The sequence below is a fragment of the Bacillus rossius genome, chromosome 5 (genome assembly GCF_032445375.1).
Source record: "Bacillus rossius redtenbacheri isolate Brsri chromosome 5, Brsri_v3, whole genome shotgun sequence".
Classification (NCBI taxonomy): domain Eukaryota; kingdom Metazoa; phylum Arthropoda; class Insecta; order Phasmatodea; family Bacillidae; genus Bacillus; species Bacillus rossius.
The window spans coordinates 42,148,512-42,171,940 of record NC_086333.1 but is presented as its reverse complement, the minus strand read 5'-3'; the positions used below and the strand labels follow the sequence as shown (position 1 = coordinate 42,171,940).

General features: G+C 37.4%; 1 protein-coding gene across 8 annotated transcripts in view; it reads left to right on the top strand.

The window, feature by feature from the left end:
* The window catches only part of LOC134531738 (uncharacterized), a 618,769-nt gene that overhangs the window by 571,016 nt on the left and 24,324 nt on the right, over positions 1–23,429 (top strand). For all 8 annotated transcript variants that reach the window (XM_063367605.1, XM_063367606.1, XM_063367608.1 and 5 more), the window contains 6 exons: positions 10,800–10,899; positions 12,588–12,722; positions 15,249–15,398; positions 16,800–16,951; positions 18,163–18,400; positions 21,066–21,256. In XM_063367605.1, the coding sequence (XP_063223675.1) occupies positions 10,800–10,899; positions 12,588–12,722; positions 15,249–15,398; positions 16,800–16,951; positions 18,163–18,400; positions 21,066–21,256 (966 nt within the window). The remainder of the gene's footprint in view (positions 1–10,799; positions 10,900–12,587; positions 12,723–15,248; positions 15,399–16,799; positions 16,952–18,162; positions 18,401–21,065; positions 21,257–23,429) is intronic.

Here is a 23,429-nt window from a genome sequence, read left to right as displayed (position 1 = left end):
TTTTCAAAATGGCCCCAACATGCTACGAACAGCTTGTCAATATAGATCTAATCCACACTACGTCGCGTTAAATTACGCGCTTGTTTACTACCGTGTTTATTGGTAGCGAAGTTGGGGCGATATGCCTTTACTTACACCTAACCATATTTTCTTCTATTAAACTTAAAAAAAAAACCATAAAATAAACGTAATAGATTATGAAATAGGTAATAACAGGTAATCAAAAACCAAACATAGCCATACACATACTGGAAAGTAATTATCACTAGAGACCCGGAAAATTCGCGGACACATTTCGTGTTATGCTAAAATTCAAATAATTATTCCTTAGTGCTGCTTCTGTCATTGGTTCACTGTTAATCTGGAGGACTGTGGGCCAATTAGAGACCCTCACTCATAGAAGTGTCGAATCAAAGGCCACCCAGTGGAGACGACTCACAAGTCAGCAGCCAATGAACAGTTGGCATTTGCCCGAGTGTGTAGAGGATATTGGAGTCTTATCCTGGAGGTCATTGAACCCGCGAATTTTCCTAGTCTCTAATTATCACTTTAAAAATCCGGCGTTTCCAAAACAAGGCAATAATTAGTAATTTTACATTAAAACCAGTCACACATTAACACTCAGATTCAAGCAGTAGGTAAGTAGGTGTACCAAAAACTTTTTTTTCAGCCTGTGTTTGAAATTAGCTAGGTTTTTAGATTGCCTTGTTGCATTTTCTAGTTCATTCAAGAGCCTGTTTGTTCATGGCTGCAAAAGATCCTGACATTTGGATGATTGTACGGGGATTATTGCCAGCACATAATTGCGCGTGGAATATTGTGTCATGTTTACGGCCTTACAGTTTTCGGAACACCATTGCATCACTTTTGTCCGAAATCTAGTGCAAAACGTGACTGGTGGTGCGATTTAAGTAAGTGAAACTATGCATTTCATGGAATTTCAAAAATAAGTATTTTTTTTTTAAATCTCAAGTGCAAACTCCCGCCGTTTGTATAGCATGATGTTAGTAGTTCGTGACATCCAGATCAGTCCGTGTTGTGAGCGGTGTAGAATTTCTAGCGAGGCGCTCTTTTCATTCTCTCCCCGCCTTTGTCCCCATAGGTACGACCAACTGTTTTGTGTTCCGGTCTCGCGAATGAAGCCACACGTGACCTACTTGCTGCACGCAGCAGTGGAACGGCCTTGGATGCGATTGTTTTGTAGGTTGTCGCCAGGGGAGAAGCGCGAGGTATCGTCTGCGCATAACAATGTGTCACTCGAGTTTATTTCCGGAAATTTGAGCGTGTATAATAAAATAGTAACAACTTGTAATGCATCAGATAATGATTTAGTCAGGGGTGTTAGCGAGGCGGGGTGATAAATGCGACGCTCGCTGGTGCTTCTAACGCGGTATCGCCTCCAAGCGCAAGGCTGTGGATTGCCGTGTCTTTTCAGCGTGCAAGAGCCAACTATGAGATTTGAGTGATAACCATAACATTATTTGGCGGAGAAATGAAGATAAAGTTGTAATGCAAGTGTTTCGAAGTGCTTCGAAGAATATATACTGGGAGTTTCATGGCTAAAAAATATTCTGAATTTTTTTTTAGCCTTTTTCACTTTTCAAAAAAAAAATGTTTTAAAAACGAAATACTGAATTAGGACTACTCATATGCCCACGCAGTTTTCATAAATGTTTTTCGTAAATAGACACCACTCAAATACAGTGAGCAGTTTTCAAATAGCTTGGTTTTTTTTTTCTTCTGCAGAAGCTTGCATAACGTGAGTGTGCCCGAGTAGGCATTATGCAAGCTTCTCGTCCACATCGAGGTGGCAGACACGACGAAGGGTGATGATGTCGGGATGAACGGTAGCGGGGAACCGGGTGTGCCCCGAGAAACGCCACAGGCTCACGGGGCAGCGTCCGCCACGCTCCCCACGTGCTAAATGTCCGACGGGAGGCGATTGAGTTGACCGCTCAAACCACCACTGCATCGATGCGCCTGCACTTGACTTGGATTAAGTTAAAACTGGGGACGGGGCGATCAAATCCTCAAGTGTACTTAGTTTTAGAATATTCGAGGAAAAACTATTCGATGAAATAAATATTAGAGGAAATAATATGAATTAAAAAATCCAACACTGATAACATCTAAAATTTAGTAGATACATATATTTCTTCATACCTATCATGTTACCAATCCCCAATATATTGAACTTTTAACATTTAATAATTTGAATAAAATTACAATACGTGTAGAAACTTGAGTTTATGAAACAACCATTTAAAAGGTAGACTGTTTCAACACCATAATTAATTTTTTTCCCTTAATTTATTGTACATTATTTTTGATTTTTGATACTTGACACCTAGATTCGGATTCGAGGGGCGTATTCAAGGTACTTTCTGGAATCCGGATTCTAAAAAGTTGGGATTTAACCTATCACTATTTTAAACGTGTCAAGATTTACTTTGACGCCTTTGTTACCTTGACCTTGGCCTCGGAGGGTCACTGGTGGTTTTGTAAACCAAATTGTTTGCAAGGTTGTTTCCTCTTTACTGAATCACGCACGCTTCGTTACTCAACATAGTGCCGTCTGTAAACACGCGTTGTTTACCAGCATTGTGAACGTTGTTGAGACAGCTGTCACTGGGGGGTATTAAGCCACTGAGCGTGGTATTTTTATATTTCTTTAAATTTCTGTCACTGTAAATGATACTCCTCGATTGATCATGCGGGTAAATAAAGCAACTAGGTTTCCACAATACCAGATGAAATATGGTTTTAAGTGGTTTTTTTTTTTTCCCACGTAGGACTGTCCATCTATCAAAGGCTTCTACCTCGTAAACGATACAAGTAAGAAACAATATTTCCACACTTATTGTACTACTTTGACCAAAGAGCGGAAGACAAATTTGGTTTTTGGGAGGTATTACGTATTAGTATTCGGTATAAGTAAAAGTATTTTTCTCAAATTACACGTTTTTCTAACAGTTATATTGGCAAATAAGCAGTTCGTGGCCAGAGACACTTGATACTTCTTGGCCACGTCGGTAGAATATGGTATACCCAACGTTTCAGCATGCTGTTTGCAGCCAACTTCGAGAACAATTGATGACTGAAGGCCTGGTGTTCTGGCGCAGCACCCAGTCGAGCTGTGATTGGTCCCAGTGAACGGCCACGGTTGGCCAATCAGGACGAGTTTGCTAAGTAGGTGCAGCAGTCTTGACTATGGCTAATATTTTGATGGTGAACATTAGGAGTTATTATTTTATTTACAATGTGTTTGTTCTTGGTCAAAGGTTATCGCATTTCATGTTTCATTGTAGTGATATGTGTTAGGACTGAGCGACAACACAACGTATCCACAGTTCTTCGTTTACTTAGGAAAATGTTATCCATTCATAGGCCGCTGTCTCGTGAAAAGTCCCAACGTAGCAGTGCGAATCCTCACAAATAACAAATTTAAAAATTAAATAAATGATGATTTTGCAATAATTATTTTCCTAAAAAGGAAATGGCTATATTATTTTTGATGGCTCATGGGATGCGGCTTTGTTTTATCTTTTTATTTTTTGTTACATGGATGAAATCTTGTGACAATACCGATATATACATACACACACACTAATAGGTTGCATAAAGTATTTAATAAAAATGATGCAGCCAACTTTTACTTATTGCAATTATATTTAATTTTTTAATAATAAGGTATTACGGAGTGTTCTTCCTTATTTTACTGTTTATTATTGCTGGGCGCCGTAGTTGATGTTCGAAAAATACCCCCCTCCCTCCCGTGTTATATTTTTGAGCCGGATAAGCGGCGTGTGGACGGGCCCGATACGCCATCACAACTTTCCCGCCGATGGCGCGGGAATACGATCCCTCGCTCGCCATCGAGGAGAAAGTTCCATCTCGTCACAGGCTCGTTTGCAACTGGCCCTGACCTACGTGGTTGCGTAAGGCCAGTGCCGCCAAGTATTGCGGATTTCCCGTAATTATCACTGATATAAATGTTGAGCTGCGGGATCATGGCATGTTATTTGTTTACTACGGAAGCAGAAAAAACTTAATGATGTTTCTGAAATAGGGTGTGTATCATTGTTTCACGCGATTAATTTCGCCTAAGTAGCTCGTGTAATGAGATTGTAAACTTATTTATCAAATATTCAACGTACGTACATCATTAAATTTATGTTAGCTTTTTAAATATTAAGACCAACAAAGTGGGCTGACTGACTTGAGTTTGGCTTGTTTTCTGTCCGTGGTTGTATTTTTTTCTTTGTCCATTCATCAGGTTTTCTCTATGACATGCAGCTGTGAATGGCATGAGTCTAAAATAATGTTGCAAATAAATTAAACACACGTGTCTTAACGTTTGTTGCGCGGGACATTATTTGTTTTTAGTATCTTGCGCGTGAGTTTTTAACTCGCACTTAACGCCGCCGGTTTATTTTTTTTCCTTCCTCGGCACTCTCGTCCAAAATGGCGGAAGGGTCTCTCTCGAGGAGGAGGAGGAGGAGGGGGGGGGGAAGGAAGGGAGAGGAGAGTGACTGATGGATACCGCCGTCGTCGTCGTCGGCGTCTGTCGCCCCCGGTAGACACGTGGCGTCCGTCGCTGCTAAGCCCCGCCGCTGTTTGCACAGCCACGTCTTCGGGCTGCTAGCAAGGGGTTGTGAGAATGGTTGGTATGGGAGGGAGGAGGGGGGAAGTAAGCAAACACACGTGGGGGGACGCTACCATGCTTCCTACTTCCCCCTTGCCTCTTCCCCTCCAGTGGTCTTCGTCTACCCCGTAGACGGATGGAAGCGACCGCCGCGCCGGATGTAGTAGTCCTGCCCTTCCTTACACTAGGTTCTCTCTCTCTCTCTCTCTTTCTCTCTCTTACCCCTCCCCCCTTCTTGTTCTTTAATGCTTCCCAACGAAAAGCGCCTCCCCTTACGCCCGGAAGCTTCTTCGGTGTTAATTCATATCTTGCCTCGCTGTCGCTACATCAGGGGCCCGTCTGTTCGCATGCCGTCAGCTCATTGGGCGAGCAGCGCGCGCTCTGGGCCGGGCTCGTCAACAATAGCCCTGGCTGGCCCCCACGTCGTCCTGGATTCATTTCTGTCCGGGAATTTAGTGGAAACGGATATTTCGGAAACCTAAGTCTCGGTATTTAAATTGGTTGCACTTTAATATGCAATTTTGTCATTTATAAATAACCGTAGGCATAAACTCTTTAAAACCACAAAAAATAATAATCAGAAATTGCAATAACTACATTAATGTATATATATATATATATATATTTCTCAACAACGTAATTTTGGAATTTAACTATGAAAATTGGCCATATATGATACAAATATTTTTTTTATTTCATCATATTAAGCTTAAGATGTTAAACATCACCTAAATTAACAAATACAATAAACTTGTCAGGGGATTCCGTAGTCCATAAAAAAAAAAGGTTTGGCATATAATTCTGATAATATAGAAATTTTCTAAAGGATACACATCCCAGATGGAGGTGAATTCTCCACCTTAAAGTGGCATTGTCCAAAATTATATTTCTATAAATTCGTTTTTTTCTATTTTTTTTCTTTAATTTATTCGTAATATAACTATGGCTAATGGTTTATAAGGCAAATTTATATTTCAATCGTAGCATGGACAAATAGCATTAAATCGTGCATTACCCATACAATTTTAAATTAAACGTTTATATGTGGATTTTATGTTTATTATATATAATTTTTTTGTAAATGTTGAATAATTGATTTTCAAAAAAAGCTTAGAATATAAGTTTTTCATGTTTTTGAGAAAACATAGTTTTTAGTTGCATGATAATGCATGATAAACGTTGAAGTAAAGAGTTTTAGACAAACGCATGTACAAACGGTTGATTCAAAACTGTATAACACACGATATAATCCTCTCAGTTCATGCTAGGATTAAAATATAAATTGGTCCATATTGTTACGAACGCGGGATACCAGACCACGATGCCAGGTTCGGAGCTGGCTGGCGGCCCTGCACAGCCACTGGCGTCGTGTCACATGCCGTCCACTGACGTAAGCCATGCCACGCGCGCCTGGCCGGGGTTACAAGGGTCGTCGTTACCCCCTCCCCTCTTCGTTTATCGCGCATCGCCCTGCCTCGGCCTTGGGCCGCCGCGCGGAGTGGCGCGAATGGGCGCCGACTTTTCGGGCGTCGGGTCGGCCGGGAATGACGCGACACGTCACAGCTGCTCTCGTCGGTTCGAGAAGGGCGCCTAAGGTAATTAAGCAGCGGCGCCGGCCTCCGCGGGAGTGCCGCGAGAGTTCTGAGAGTTCGAAGTGTCCCGCGAGTGAAGGGACATTGGCAAAGAGGGTGAGAGACCCCCTCGAGAGCGGCGCGACGGGATCGAGAGTGTGTGACTGAGTGGCGCGAGACTGTGTGTGAGGACAGGCGCGGGGTAAGGGGCGAATCACTGTTGAGCCTGACTCCAGTGAGGGGTGCGAACTGTAGAACATACATCGGCATACATTGAGTGACTTGCGAATAAACATTTTTAAGTGTCAGTGATTGGTGATCAGACATTTTTAAGCTCAATTATTTATTAGTATAAATGTAAATATTAGTCATTGATAAAATTGTAATAAAATTTAATTGAGCTATCCCTTGTGAACCCAGTCCCCCCTCATTATACTCGTAACAATGTTTTGTGTGCTTAACTGACAATCGAAATTTCAGAAACTAAAACAGATTAAGCTGAAATGCGTGTAGTCTTACGTTGTATTTTGATCCACGGCCTTCGGAAATCTCATTTAGCTTACTGAAATTCGTTCAAAGTCGTTGATTTTTCTAACGCAACCGAGTATACTTAAATTGTATAATATACAGCCTGTGTCAAAATTAACACAAAATATTTTAGGAGTTGATAGATCGTAAATAGACAAGCACAAGTGACGGTGCAATCCATTCTCATAACTCAACCGGTTGAGTTTCTAGCGTACGTTGTGGGATGTTTGTTTTTATCACCACCAAACGTAAGTACCACGATTTTGGAAACACGCTGTGTACTTCTCGCCAGTTTCGTATAGGTCGTGAGCATTTACTTTGGGGGGGAGGGGGGGGGTTAAAGGGGATACATCCCCCTCCCCTGAATTTATGAAAAAATAATATAAGAGAAGGTAGTATGATATTAGGTGGTGAAAGGTGGACTGTTACAACACATGTAATCACAAATCACAAAGGCAGTTTTGCATGCTGAGAATGATAATGTGACTGTCCAAACACCTTGTTGTTGACGTAAGTTTTGAAGTGAAACCTTTTACCCTTTTACAGCCAGTAGAGTAATATCAAAATCACAGTGTAATTTGAGGTAGGAAATGGATTTAATGTTGTAACAAATATTGCTCAATGTAGCGGGGTTTTTTTAAAAAAAAGTTTTGGATTGAAACGCATTTACAGCCGGTTACAGATTGTGCATGATTTATACTTTCCAGTACTTTTGTAAACGTTCATATACTTTCTCATACTTTTTCAAATGTTTGCACACTTTCGCAGCTCGTAATTCGCGACTCTTCTAAACTCTCAACTTCGAGGTTGGATCCGGTGTTAGCATTGGAATTGTGACAATTTGTATATAACATTTCCATTAGGGGCATGTTATCATTTTGGCTACCATAAGCCCATTAAATCATTCTCAGTTTGATACATATACATACACTAGCAGATAGATGTATTTTTTTCTTCTCAACGCATGGTTACGTGTATTTCAAATATGAGAATACTCTAGAAAATTTGCTATCCCTCTTAACGTGCGAATTTTCACTTCTAACGCGCGAGCGACCACGTGCCCATGTTTTCCTTTGATACATTTTTTTAAATTTCAAATACCCTCCCGAATTAAATTCGTGTGTCCGTCGCTGATTGTGAATTATAACGCCGTTCGGGATCCTGTGGGAGGGAATTGCTTGCTTGGTTGGTGAGGGGGGGAGGGAGGACTTTCTGAGTTCCTCTCGGCAATCGCGTGTCTTGACAGCGATCTCGTGTTCGTGACTGAACCTCTTTCGCGCCCCTCCATATTCTCCCTTCCTTTCTTCTGCCTCTTACCACTCTCGGGGTTCTTCACGCTCCAGTTGGCGTATGTAGTCTATTTTCCTCTTTCCGTGTCTTTGCGCACTGTTGTCTCACTGTGTTGTTTTCCTGCATCGGAGAATGTATAGAAAAGAAACCCTTTAGCAATTTCTACCAACCGGTTACCTTGCTTTAAATTGAAATAAGGAAAAATAAAACACCCTTGACACGTGAGCATTATTGTCACGCGACCATTTGAACGTTCGAACGAGTAAAAAAAAAAAAAAATATGTGGTATTACACATAAAGAGGGTATTTTGTTAAATTATTTTGCTTATGCGATTTTGCGTGCTTGTCCATCAAGAGGGTGCGTATCATTCAAGGTCATTATTTTACATTTACGATGAACTGTTAAACTTGTAGATTTATTGAGCAGCTTAAACTTTTAACAAAATCAAATACGCTACATTAAAGAAATTGAAACTTTATTTATTTTATCGCTTAAAGCAATGCTACATACTATTCTTGATATGGTTTTAATTTATATTATTACAAATTTACTTAATTTACGTTTGCATTCCAAATCCTCAAAAAAATATTTTTTTTTTATCTTTTAGGAGGAACCCTTTTTTTATCGTTTTTCGCCCGATTTCATCACCTACTTCAAGAGTGCAATTCTAACCCAATTTTGAAATTTTGTAACTAATTGTTAATTCCGGCGATTAAATCTTGCCATTTTATCTGGACAAAAATATAAGTTAAAATATTTTAAATCTCATACTGTTATATCGACTCTCATATTTTTATTTTATAACCGTTAGTGAAACCAGCTATTAGGTGCATGTTTAATGGGCCGCCAATTTCGGACGTACTTATTTTTTTATACGGACCAGAATCGCCACAGGAAAGGTTTTTTTGTTGTTACGGAACCTGCTCCTATAGGGAACTGGTATCACTACCACGTGACCGAAGTTTCGCACTGCTGTGAGAGTATTCTTATTTTTTTTTACTTGAATCGCTGAAAGAGTCGAGCACAGGCGAGCGCTGCGTAAATCGCACGATGCTAAGATAACATGGACGGTGCGTTGCTATTGTTTTTCCCGCTGAGATGTGATAGCATGAGACTGGATGTTCCAAGCAGGTGTCTTAAGAACGTTGCTCTTGCGCGAAGCCTCTCACTTTTGTGGAAGGGAAGGTGTTTGCACTGCTGGAACAGTTTTAGAGGACTTTCGTGGAAATGAATGTGTTATTAGCTACTGAAATTCAAATTTATACTTACAAATCATCACCAGGCGTGATAAAGCTGATATTTAATTAAATAAATGTCTGGAATTGCCCAAACAACTCTACTAAAAATATATAGATGCATTAATTAATTGATTTCGTTGAAGTGTTTCTAAAAAAAGATTGTGAATGCCACACGTATCGCGGTAAGTTGCAAAAATGTTATTAAATATTTTATATTTTCATTAATTTATTTTAAAGGTTAAAAAAAAAAACACGGTGAATACGTCTGTTACTGCCGCGGGTGATACACGCGACTGGCGCAGCGCGGCGCTAGCGGCGGCGTGGATGCGGGGTCGCCATGGCTACGCAGCTGACGTCACGCCCCGAGTCTGTTTCCCTCCCCTCTCTGCCTGTACATCTTCCCCTCTGTTGTTGGTTGTGGTGGGGAAGATCCGAGGCAAGAAGCCGCGTCACTGCGGCCTCCCCTGCACCCGTCTTCCGCCCCAGGACCGCAGCAGCCACTTCCGGCGCGGTCGTTGGCGCCGCCGGCGTTTCTACGTCACGAGAGCCCCAGATGCATGTCGGGCGTCTCGCTGACGTATGCGCGCCGCAAGGCATCAGGGCTGCCATGTTCTTAAAACTAATAACCCTGTATCCTTCCTTCTAACTTCCATTTTATCCCGCAAGAAACTATTAAAGCATAATAGAATTATAGCAACAAGTTAGTTCTAACATATAAAAAAAGCTATTTCAGAAATGAGTTTGTATTTCTTTATTAAACAAACGGCATTTGGTAGGAGTAATTTTGTGAATGGAACCGCGGGGTCGCTATTTGTGGTGGATGGCGCTAACCAAATTTCACAAAAGCCAAAGGGAAACTTTATAGAATTAATTGTTTAGTTAATTTAACAAGATGGACAGTTTTAATAAAACTCTTGTCGAAAAAATGTCTAAATTCTGGTTTTAGATTTCTTTCAAATGTCTGTTTCGCTTTTATGGGAGCCGTTTCATTATATAGTTTATATTTCGCTCTGCAAATCAAATGATTCGATAGTCAACGTGGCTGTTCCGGCAACGAATTCTAGCGGCGAGTGTGGAAACTACGCGTGATTCGCGTCAAGAAATGTAGTTGCGTGTATATTTATCACGCTCTGCATTATTTTAAAGAATTCTACGTTATATTTCGTATCCGAGTTTCGTATTATATGTGTATTTGCAAAACGAGTACATCCTGTAACATCGTTACGGGGGTTAGATGTTACACATTAATATAGCAGCATTTAGAAGAAGAGCAACTGCGTAATTCAAACATTCGGTATACATATACAACTGTTATAATAATAAAGAAAATTAAATCTTCGTTGATAGTCCTTCCTATGGTTTTTCTTTATAGGAAACTGATGTTTTCATGTATGTTTTTTTAAAATACTGGAAGGGTAAAATTACTGCTGACAGCAAGTGTAAAGATAGTTGCTTCATATTGTTATGTAACTTTTAACATACATTTATTTTTTTATTTATTTATTTATTTTTTTTCATTGTTTCAGGGACTTGACAATGTAAGCTCTGGGACGCTGCGTACTTTGCCCTCTGATCTGAACACGCCTAGAATCGACAGCTATAGATTTTCCATGGCCAATTTAGAAGGTGAGCTAAATCTTCAATATTACTCATTAGTTATAACTAACATGTTGCCATATATATTTTTTTAATTTGCTTCCTTTTTATTTTATTTTGTGATTGATTTTTGAGCAAGAAGGGAATTTTGGATGCCCCACGATCTAAATAGTTTGTTAATTTTGGTTCCTAGATTTTGGTTATCATGTTTGCTATAATTTTAAGAAAAGACTTGACAACATGCAAGTTAAGCAAAATAATATTCTCATATCACTCTTTGTGGGGATAGTATCCTATATTAATTTGATTATTATATTTTGCGTTGTTGCTCATGATTTTTAATAAATTCATATTTAATTGTTTATAAATTGGGTTTTCTACTAAACAAGTCATCATTTAATGTTTGTTTTATTAATTTAAAAGCCAATTTTAATGTCAAATCATAGTTTGGGCCTACTGAAAGCATGAAATCACGTGTTACACAGTTTTGGATTAACCATTTGTATGTAGCCTTTATCTTAAAATTCTTTATTTTTAGTATATCATTCATAAATCAGTAAAAATCAGGTTTTCCCAGCGCCTTGAAAAACTCAATTTTCTGTAGTTTTTGTTTATTGATTTAATGAACAATATTTGAGAAATAAAGATTTGAAGACAAAAGCTATATAGAAATGGTTAATCCAGAACTGTTCGCTACATTATTTCATGCTTTGAGTGCATGCTAGGGCTGAAATAAAAATTTGGCTCTAAGTTAATAAAAAACTAAAAAGATGAGAACTTGTTTAGTTAAAAAAAAAACTATTTTCAACAATTACATATAATTGTATTATCAGTTTATTTAAAATCATGTAGAAATAAACAGTCTAGTATGGAAGAAAGAAGTGCATTTTATTCATGACAGGCACAGTGGATTATAACCACATACCTAATATTGTCACATCTCAGCAAAAAAAAAAAAAAAAAAAAAAAAACTCTGAAAAAACATTCAATTACTACCAGAGGAATTTACAAAATTACTGGGTCTCAAAGAACTATAGTATACATATTGATTTGAGTACAACAAGGAGCTAAACAGTACTTGAAAATTAATCTTACAATTATAATTAAATACCAATAAAAATGGTTCCTTCAAATTACTGCATTGAATGATATGTACTCAGTGGTATCACTGGTATGTAAGTGTTTTGCAGTGAACTAGATTTAAATGCCAAGTGTTTGTAGAGAAAAAAAGCAGTAATAGTTCTCATTTCTGACCTCTATGACAGAGAAAAGCTGTTATTGATTTTAAAAAAATGCTGAGATGTATGTAACCAAGAAAAATAAATAATTTTGTCATGTTTTAATGGTTTCGGTTAGTTAAATTATTTTAGGGGATCATATTTCAAATACGCTATCTAGTTTTTGGTTTTTCGAGGTCTTTTAAATATATTGTTTTTGGGATATTCACAGCAGTCCATCCAGGATTGACTTCTGTGTGTGTGTGTGTTTTTTTTTTTTGGGGGAAAAAAAAGAAGGGGGTTGTCTCATGCCCCATCCCACCACTTTGGATGTATATCCATGTTTGTCATACTGCCTTATATTCTACTGTAGCCTAAACTAAGCATTGTAAATTACTTGATCTAATTTTTTTGTGATTTTTTTGGCTCCACGGACCCTCCTTAAGTGTTGTTGTCAAATATTTCTAAATGCTTCTTAACTGATAAGTGTTTTTCTTTCAGATTCCCAAGATGTCGACCTGGACGCAATTCTCGGAGAACTGTGCGCCCTGGAGTCCCAGTACGACCAGGCCATTGGCAGCGGCAGGAACGCCTCGAACAGCAACAAGCGAACATCGGCACCAGCGGTGCATTCGGGTACGTGCAACACTGGTTTCGGTTTGTGCCGATTGCTGCTTTGTCTTCGTGTGCAAGTTTACTTCATTAATGACTAGGGGCTGGAGAAAAATTTTGCGTGTACAAAGACCTCCATAATAAACTACATGATCCTCTCTCTGTATACTCAGGCAAACGATGCCTGTTCATTGGCTGCTGACTTGCGAGGCGTCTCAACTGGGTAACTCGTGATTCGATACTACTTTGATTGAGGGTCTGTTATTTGGTCCACAGTCCTCCGGAATAACTGTGAACCAATTGCAGAAGAAGCATTAAAGTATAACCATTTGAATTTTAGCATGTAACGAAGCGAATCTGCAAATTTTTCGAGTCTCTGTATCCAATATGAAATTTAAAAAAAAATTAATGAACTGAATCACTGGTCATGAAAGTCAGTGAAAAGTTGCAATTATTTTGTCTATGCATTCCTAAGAATAAGTAGTTAGAGACTTTCCACTTAAATTGCATGGAAATTATAACTGGAAAAAAATTAGCTTTCTAACTTAAAAAATAACCTGTTCTTCAACCGACTTTGTATTGCGTTAGTTTTAATTTTTATTGTTATGTGCTAAAAATAACATTTATATAAAAAGAATATAAAAACTGTCCACAAAACCATGCACCATGAAACCCTTATTTTAAACTCCATCTTTTAAAATTCTTTTTATCATAACCCTATAACTGAGGTACGAATTCTGCAGTTTTGGGGAGTAAAAAGAAACTCTGTATTTACTCATGTGCTTACAAAATGCATTGAAAAGTCATTAACCCAGCATGTCTGTGACATTACCAGTCTGAACTATTTAACATTACTATAGATTTTACTGGAATGCCAAATATTTAAAAGTGCAATACAACCCACTAGAAAACAGAAAAAACGGACAGAAACAATAAACTCTGAGTGAATTAAAAATGCTGGCAGATTGCGGTAATGTTACTTGGCAGCCAAGGTAAACAGCCAGAATCAAACAAAAAAAAATCTGAATGTAAGCGACTGGACTGATGCCGCATTACAGAATGCACCAAACTTTATAATGCCGTATTATATATTGTACTGAACTATAGAATGCTGGATTACAAAATGTACTGAATTATAGAATGGCAGATGACAGAATGCGCTAAACTTTATAAAGCAAAATTACATAATGTGCCGAACAATAGAATGCCGGATTACAGAATGGTCCGCATTTTAGAATGTCAGATTACAAAATTTGCCAAACTATTTAATGTGCCAAACAATAGAATGCCATATTATAGAATGTGCCTAATTTTAAACTGCCGGATTAAAAGCTTTTCACTGTATCATTCATACTTAGATGTACTCTCTCCTGCATTTCGTGTACCTTAAAGTCTACTTGTCCAATGTCAGATGTTCTTAAATGCTTGGTTTCCTTATTTTGTTTTAATTTTTGGATTTATATAAGGTATTGTTTGTTTTATATCTTTAAATATGTGCCAAGGTATATATTTTTTTGTGAGGGTTAAGGCACGTCTAACTTAGCCTTAACCAGTCATTGGTGGTGTTATGAGCATTTCTCTCAAACTAAAAAATAATATGGTTTTATTTTTGAAGACAATTCAAAGAAGCTAATCTAGCTGAATGTTCAACTTTCATTGGCCAACGCCCAAATTGGTTGCAACAAATGATTCAATTTTGGCATTGAAACAGGTCTCTGTTTAATGGCGTGGGTAGTATGTCAGAACTTTCCTCATAGTGCAACCTGTTGCATTTGTAAAACCGGAGACAATGTGACACTCCAGAAAGAGTTAAGTTTTTTAACAGTAGTGCTGGAACATATTTCTTTAAATTAGATCTGTTTATCTGTCTTGCAGGAAAAAAAAAAAGAGGGAAAAATTCAAAACTGAGTGCAACATGTGAGGCACCCTTCTTCTTAGAAGTTCTTCTTATACAATACCAACCTGCGAAGATAAATATTCTGTGGGGATAAAACTCTTCACTTATATTTATAATCTGTTTTGTATAATGTATAAAAATTTTAATGGGCTTAAATTAATACTAAAGACAAATTCTGAACAATTGAATGGAAACTACTTATATTTAAATAGTTTTTGTTGTTTTTTTAAAACCTATCTTCATGTCCATTTAATATAAAATAAATTGAGGGCAAAAATAATATATGGAATAAATAATGAAAGTAGTCATTGGAGATTCATTTATTTGATCAGATATGATTTCATAATGAATGAAGAAAATGTGAAAAAAATTTATTATTACCATGCAACCAATGGTGGGTTAATATAACTTTTTAACAAACGAATTGAAAATACCTAGAAGGATTTATTTTTAAATTTATTTTAGTTAAGTTTCTTATAACTACGAAACAAAAATTGAAAAAACAGTCAGTTTATTACCAAAGCTTTGCTTTTTACTGCCTGTCCTGCAGTGTGAAGGTGTGTGTAACTAAAGTTTCTTCCAAAGCCAATGGGAAATGAGAGGCGAGGAAGAAGTGTGTTGGTTGTGAGAATTGGTGTATCGTGTGTTGGCAGGCCTGGACGGCGCGCGCGGCCAGCAGCTGCAGGGTCCCGGGGCAGTGCCGCCACAGCACCACCGCCGCACCCACTCACGGTCCAGCTCCGAGGGCAACCGCTTCAAGCTGGAGCCCGGGGACGGCGACCCGCTGGCCAAGAGCGAAGGGGGTGAGTTCCCTTCCCTGCAGGTTGTGAGTTTACGAGCAGCCAGTCGGTGCCCGGGTGGTTTGGCTGAAGCGGTTCGTCGGATGTGAGTTTACATGCAACCAACCAGTCAGTGTGCCCGGGTGGTTCGGCGCCCACGCTGATCTCGCAGATCCTCTCGCTAGGGACAAGATTATGGTGGCTTGTGATAAGACCAGGGTTCCCATGGGTCTAGGGGGCCTGCGAAGGAAAAAAAAAACTTAAAACAAAAAAAGTAGACAATTTTAAACAAATCAGAGAGAACAATTAAACAGTACGGCCTAAATTTGGATACCGATGAAATATTACACCAGAGTATTATTATTCGGAATATGCTGTGCGTACAGAGCGTGTCTGAATCTACAACTGTGAGTAACAAAACCACCACCAATTGACTTTACACCATGCTGACAGTGCAGAACACTTACACTCATATATTTGCCATTATTCAAAATAAATTTACGTTGACAATCGAAACACTGACTTAAAACTAGTTTTAATGTGTTTAAAAAATAATTGTGAAAAGGTTAAAAAAAATAACTAAAGCAATGTACATAAAGGGAAAAAAAAACATTTTTTATCTCTGTTAGAGGGGGGGGGGGGGGGGGGGGATCATGACTTCTAGCAACGGGGCCCACAGAACGATGTGGGGGGTCTAGATAAGACCGATATCGCACTGCAAAGCATGTAAATACTACATACAACTCTGAAATGAAAGTTAATTAATGATTTGGCACCAAAAGTGTGACAAAAAACATAAAATCAATTAGCAGTTGCATCAAAATTTATCTCAAATTACAAAACGTGTCCCTACCGATGATTGCCCAATGTAAAATCCTTCAAAACAAGTCATCATTAAGGCATGGTTTTACTTGACATGTTGGCTATTAAAATTTCTTGTTGTAATGATTAACTAAGCAATTTTCTTGTAAATTGATTCGCTTCCATCATTTGTTGCATGGTCACTAATTTACTTATAGGTTATTTTGAATCATTAGGTCATGTACTTAGTCACAGATATGAACACTAGCATAACTTTTTACATTATAAGATCATCTCCTTCCAAGGGGATGGTCGGATTTGGCTTAAACTGTGTGTGTAGAAGCAGGCAGGTGCCCTTTACAACGTCCTAAAATATCTCCCTGAGTGGGCCCTAGGAAGCAAGAAAAAGTTCTTTAAAGATTTTAAAGTATAGGGGGAGGTTTTTTTTTTCATGAATAGTCAAGTCAGCAGCATAACACAGTAGTCAAGCGCATTGTCTTGCAATCCGCCAGCTCGGGTTCGATACCCACCGTTACGCTTTTTTTTTTTTTTTAGACTTTTTTCTGTAGCCTGTTTTTATGTTTTTATTTCCTAACACACTGACTTGTTGGATTTTGCCCGCAGTGATGAGAACAGAAAGCCCCGACAACGACTCGGCCTTCTCCGACAATGTGTCCATGCTGTCCAGCGAGAGCTCAGCCTCTAGCGGCGGCAGCGGTGGACGGACGGATGGCTCCAAGTCCAGTGGCCTTAGCCTTGCTCCTTCGCCGACACAGGTGCAGCCGTGCTTTCTTGGTCCTCAGATGTTTGATGTTATCTGTCAGATGACGACAGATCATGAAAGTCGTGTGTGTATGTGTGTATTTAAGATGCATATTTTTGTTAAACTTACTCTCAATATATCTAGTAGTATTGTTTACTGTAGACATTTGAAGTGTCTTACGACTTGAAGCAGTTTATCTATGTAATTATTTTTGATATTAACTTATTATTACGTGTTTTAATTTTTAATGTTAATAAATATGAAATATAGTATATTTAATGATAAAATATTTTTTTTATGGCACCATAAAATGTTGGCTCTACTGATATGAGAGTAACTAATTCATCTTTATAAACAAAAACCTTGATCATTAATTTGGTTGTGTTTCAATCATTACTTTAAACTTCACGTAAAGTTACACTTTTACATAAAAAATATAGTGAGCTACAAGTTGTTTATTATTTTAGTGTGACAAACTTAAAACATTTATTATTCCAAACTTGTAGAAAAATTAAGTTTAACCTTTATTCACACACTTAAAGAACAACGTAAACATCATAGATATAGGTATGCCTGTTAGATTTGTAACACAAAACACTCACAGAAGAGAGCATTGTTTTTACCGTGTTCACATGTAATTGTAGTCAATGACCATGACTTACAGTTAACCTAACATTGGCCTGATCATGAGAAAATAAGTGCGAAAAAATAATGGTGTCGCAAAAATTCACTGGAGAGTTGTAGTTAGCATTTTTGCGCCAATAAACATGTATATATTTTATTTGTAACTAAATCATTTAATCAATTTTAAATCCGCTATGCATGATGTTTCCTATAAAGTTAAATTTTAATTTGTGTTTATATTTTTTTATATTTTTACATCTTTAAAATGTATGACTGGGAACCAGACAATTTTTTTTTTTCCAATGACCCCTAGGATAAACTCAACAGTCTTCTGTATATTCAGGCAAATGTCACTTGTTCATTGGCTGCTGACTGGTGACACGTCTCAACTGGTAGCCTGTGACTCGTTAATTCTGTAGTTGATGGTTTCTCAATGACCCTGACGTATTACCTATAAACTGTGTGCCAGAAAAAAATTGGCTTAGAGAGGTAATCACCAATGAATTTTAACCTATCGCATAATGAATACGCATTTTTTTTTTTCAGTCCCTAAGTGTGGGCATTTAGCTTTGTAGTCATGTTGAGTGTTTTGCTGGTCAGATGGACCAGGCGAGCCGAATCAAGGCGGAGAAGATCCGCATAGCCCTGGAGAAGATGAAGGAGGCGAGCGTGAAGAAGCTGTTCATCAAGGCCTTCTCGGTGGACGGCAGCACCAAGAGCCTGATGGTGGACGAGAAGATGACGTGCGCCTACGTCACCAGGCTGCTCGCTGACAAGAACCACGTCCACATGGATCCCAAGTGGGCCGTCATCGAGCACCTGCCCGACCTCTACATGGGTAAAAAAAAAAAATTTTTTTTTACAGCATATTTTTTTTAAATTTGGCGTGAGTACGTCTAATAAATAGATGAACGCCGGCTGCACGCACAAAAAAGTGTCTCGCAACACACATTGTCCCACTACAAAGTGTCCCATTACGGTCATTGTACGCTTGCGCGGCATCTATCTATCTTCCACTCGATTGGAACAACCATCGATTTGACTTTTCAATAATGTTTTCGTCGTTTGAATTATTAATATTATGTAATTTAACGATCGTCCACCGATTTTCAGCACAATCGGTACGGTTATTTAAAAGGAATGTTGAATTTTCAAATACGTTTTTAACAAACAATGGTGTTTTACAGTTACTCATAATAATTTAAATTGCACCCGGGATCTTTTGCAGAATGTTTTAAAACAATATTGTTACACATTATAAATAAGTTTGGTGTATTTGGGATGCGTATTTGTTATAAAATCGTATTATAAAAACAAAATAATATTATTCCCCTACGGTGCTATGGTGACGGACGCGAACTGAACGAATCAATCGCGCTATCTATCCACGACACGTGAACTGTTTCGTCGACTGCTTATAAAGTGAAGTGAAAAGTTAATGCGGTTTTCATTGCTTATCACAACAATTTCGGCAGTAAAGGTTAATTATTCTTGCATTTTAAAAATCAGATTACTAGTATAATTTCAAGTATTTATTCTTTTATTATTAAAATAAAAATGATTCAATTTTATTCATAAAAGTATGCAATCATTTCATCAATTTTTTGTTATGACGTCATGTTAAACTATCGTCCGTAAACCGACTTTACAGACAACCAATTTTTCTTTCTTATTGATGCGTTATCCCTTTCTTTCATGTGTTGTCAGATTATTGTTTTGCCATAAATTTTAACCAATCTCAACTTATTACTGGTGCCGTGGCCTTCCATTCACACTCCGTGTGTGATTCATGTCGTGGTTCACTTGCTTTGAGGCAACATTAAATCCTTTAGATTTTATTTACAGATTGGCTAACAGAATTAACCTAATGGTATTTTTCTTAAAATGTGATACATATCTATGTTATGTAAAACAAGCATAAAATCGTGAATGTTTAGTTTGCAAGCACTTCACATCATAATCTCGTATTTACATTTTCCTAGTGTTTTTAAATTACAGTTTTTAAATAATTACACTGCCCGAAATATGTATAACGTACATCCCGCAATTAGGTTTCTAAATGCTGGGGAAAATATTTTGGAGTAGATGCTGTACATCGTAGAACAAACTTTAAAAAGAAAATATTTTAATGTTAGACACAATCAACAGTATGAAGTATTACAAAACATTTTCCTACCATAGTGGGATTTGGTTTATCGTTGTTTTTTGCAAAAAACATTAAAGTGATACATAATGTATTTTAATATTCTTGAATATCTAGTGAAAATGGCTGACTGCTTTATTTTTGTTTATAACTATTTTACATATGCATAGTGTAAAGTTTTTTTGTTTGTTTGTTTGTTTGTTTGTTATGGGTACGGTACACTACGTTAGTTCCGGTTCACGTTTGGGTCACGGTTTTCGGTTTAATGTTTTAAGTTGAATGAAATATATTTTTTGTTGCATGGCGAATCAATTTAATTTTTTTGGCATGCTTTTGTATACTTTACTTTTCAAGATAACCTACTTTCTATGCAACATGTTTTGTTTTTTATGAAAAACTTAACTCCAACAATTGTGTTTTTCACATAAAAGTCCCACCCCTACTTTTCAAACTTGATTTTAGTATTCAATGTGCGACGATTATGCAATAAAACACTGTAAATAAAATCAAAGCTATTTTTAATATTTGATTTTACTTCATCATGGAATTTGGTATTTGTTTTATTTTTAGCTTATTGTGTGCTCCAAAGCTTCGCGTCTGATGTGAAGCTCAGTGTTTTTGATGAAGCTCATGTCTGCTTTTATCAATGCACAAAATTAATTTCATGCTTGGTTATTAATTAATTTCTATTGAATAGGGCCCAAATGGTTTTATAATAAGAATAAACATTACTAATGTCAAAATATTTTTTTTCCATTATTTTAATAATATGTGTAATAGTCACATTAAGAAAAAACATATTTGCAATTTGATTTGACTTTCAAATTCCTAAAACATTTAATTTGATATTTGCTTCACATAAAAAAAAAATTAATTCGCACAGGCCTACCCCATTCTGTACGTAACAATTTCACATCTTGAAGAAACAACTGAGTAGATAAAATATTTTCTACTCCAGGCCTAAATGATCTTCGAAATTGGTTAATTGGTCAAGTTTTTAAGGTAGATGGGATATCGGTAAACTGATTGAATAAATGGTTTTAAGTTAATTCCCTTGGCAATCTTTTCTTATTTGTCTGTGTTCTGGGTTGTCTATTTTTTTTTTTTTTTTAATTTACGATGCTATACCTATATTCAAATAAAACCATGTGTTTTTTTTTATCACTCTTCAACAAGTCACAAATGCATTAAAATAGCTTTATAAGGACAGACACACACACTCTCTCTTTCTTCCTCTCTCTCTCATTTTGTGACTCCATATTTTATTGGAAAGATATTTGGCTCACCCGGGATTTGATGCTGTCTCGTCCACTGTTGTTCTTCTCGTGTTTTTGACCGTTATTGGGTGGTTTTCTCGCAGAGCGGGTGTACGAGGACCATGAGCTGCTGGTGGAGAACCTGATGATGTGGACCAGAGACTCCAAGAACAAGCTGCTGTTCGTGGAGCGTGCCGACAAGATCCAGCTGTTCACCCACCCGGAGAACTTCCTCCTGAGCACCTCTGAGCAGGGCTGCGACTTCGACGACCACGCCAGGGCCCTGCTGCTCGAGGTAAATGCCCTTTCATTGGTTGCCTCGTGCCAGGTGATTCTCCCGAGACAACCTACATATTATTTCGCATTATCTTACCTTTGCAGTATCCCAGACCTTCTGGGGCTAGTTAAAAATATTCGGCCTGGAGTGTAGTTTATAAATACTTGCATGATTCATTTATGGTGCCGAAAAATCATGTTAGTTCCAAAGAAATTTTACTCTAGGTGATCGGTTACTAGAATAATGTCTCTCGAACACAAACTAATTTTTAACTGTTTTCTATTATTTCATGAAAACTCTCAGGTCATTCTGGTCGCCATTTCCAGACCACGAGAGAAAAATACATGTTGAATTCACAAGTAGATCACTCAATACCTCTCGCAAAAAATAAATATTATACTATAGTTTACAAGTAAATCACAAGGTTCCAAAAGAACTCACGGTACAAGCCAAAGGGCTGAGTCCTCGGAACAAACATGAAGTTCACATGATTCTTATTGTGGACAAAATACCTGCGACTTTGGTCAATAGTTACAGTTCGAAATGAAAGGTTGATTATAGAAGCTATCGCCCGGACCACAGCTGCTAAATTCTCTGTGAACTCACATTAATATATAATTTGTGAGCCACTGCCCGGCAAACACCGGTACCTCGTTCAGACGCTGACAAAACAAATGGTTACCACCCACAGAAAGTGACAGTACATCCCTCACAAAAACATAGCAGTATAAAATTTCCGAACCCTCGCAATGAGGCTTTTCCGGCACAAATTATAACACTAAAAAAATTGCAGTCCGGTGACATCATTTTTACTTAATCACTAAAATACCTAAAAAAAAAAATATCAGCAATCCTGGAGCATGGCAACAGCACTGAGTCCTTTCTCACGCTATTGAACTGTATCTCTCTCTCTCTCTCTCTCGCTCTCTCTCTCGCTCTCTCTCGCTCGCTCTCTCTCGCTCTCTCTCTAAAACTATTAAGCAACTGGCAAACCACCGCACCTTCTCGCCTTCAGACAAAGAACCATGGCCAAAAAAAAGTACAATGAAATCAAATATGTTCCATTTGAGGATGGACTGTGATGTGTACAGTGGAAATGTGCAGAATTTCAGGGCTTGCTAAGCAATGTCATCTCTTAATAGAAGTTTCAACATTTAATTCAAATAGGAACAGCTATTGGTGCAGAATTACAGAATTTGTAGATATTTTGTTATGTTATAAAATTGTTATTGTCTATTCTTATAATGTTTATTGGTTGGTCAATTGAACGACTGTATTAAATTTTACTGTTCGCAGATTCTTGAGGTGTTCATATTTTGCTAGAGTAATATTGTAAATTATAAATCTCGAGTAATAAAATCTAATAATGCATTCTAGCCACAATCTTACAGTTCATTTAAATCCTTTTGTTATTTGGTAGGTGCATAAAAATTAAAAATAAACATTACAAATACCTAAATTATTATAGCATGTTTCACCGCTTATTTTGGTGGCTGATCAGGAATGTTGAAGCGTTCTAACTTTGTGGTCCGATTAGATTTGAATTGGATTCTTTCTATCTTGTGAACCTAGTTGTGCATGTTGGATTGCTGGTAATTAGTATAGACAAGTTTTTATGGTTTTATATTTAGTCCAAACTTGTTTTTAAAACAGAGGATATTGATGTTATATTTTTTTATTTTTAAAACGAGTTGTTTTGTAATACTTGCTCTACCAAAATAGTGGTAAATTTAAATGCTGCATTTTACGATAGCATAATTTGTAATAAATGGGTCTAAAACGGATACATTCATAACAACAAATATAAATTAGCAATAAATTGTGGCTTAAAAGTGATTTAAGAGACGTATAATAAAACAAATTAAATTAATTTTTTTTGTCCATGCACTCTGGTACAATTTTTGTCCAGAAATAATGTCTTTCCTTTAATTTCGTACATTAAAAGAATACTTTTTTTTTATGATTTGAATTAAGTTTTGGTTAAATGCTGCTTAATTCTGTGATATAACTTGCTTTTTGGTACTATATGGTTTATTAACTTTAATTTTGGTGTTATGTTCTGACATTCTTTTTGGTGTTGTTTCAATTTTATCGCAATCCAACATATCTTGTTCCTAGTACAGTAAAACCCCTCATATCTGACCTTCCCACAACCGACTCCTCCGGATATCCGACCTAGTCTCCGTGGTTG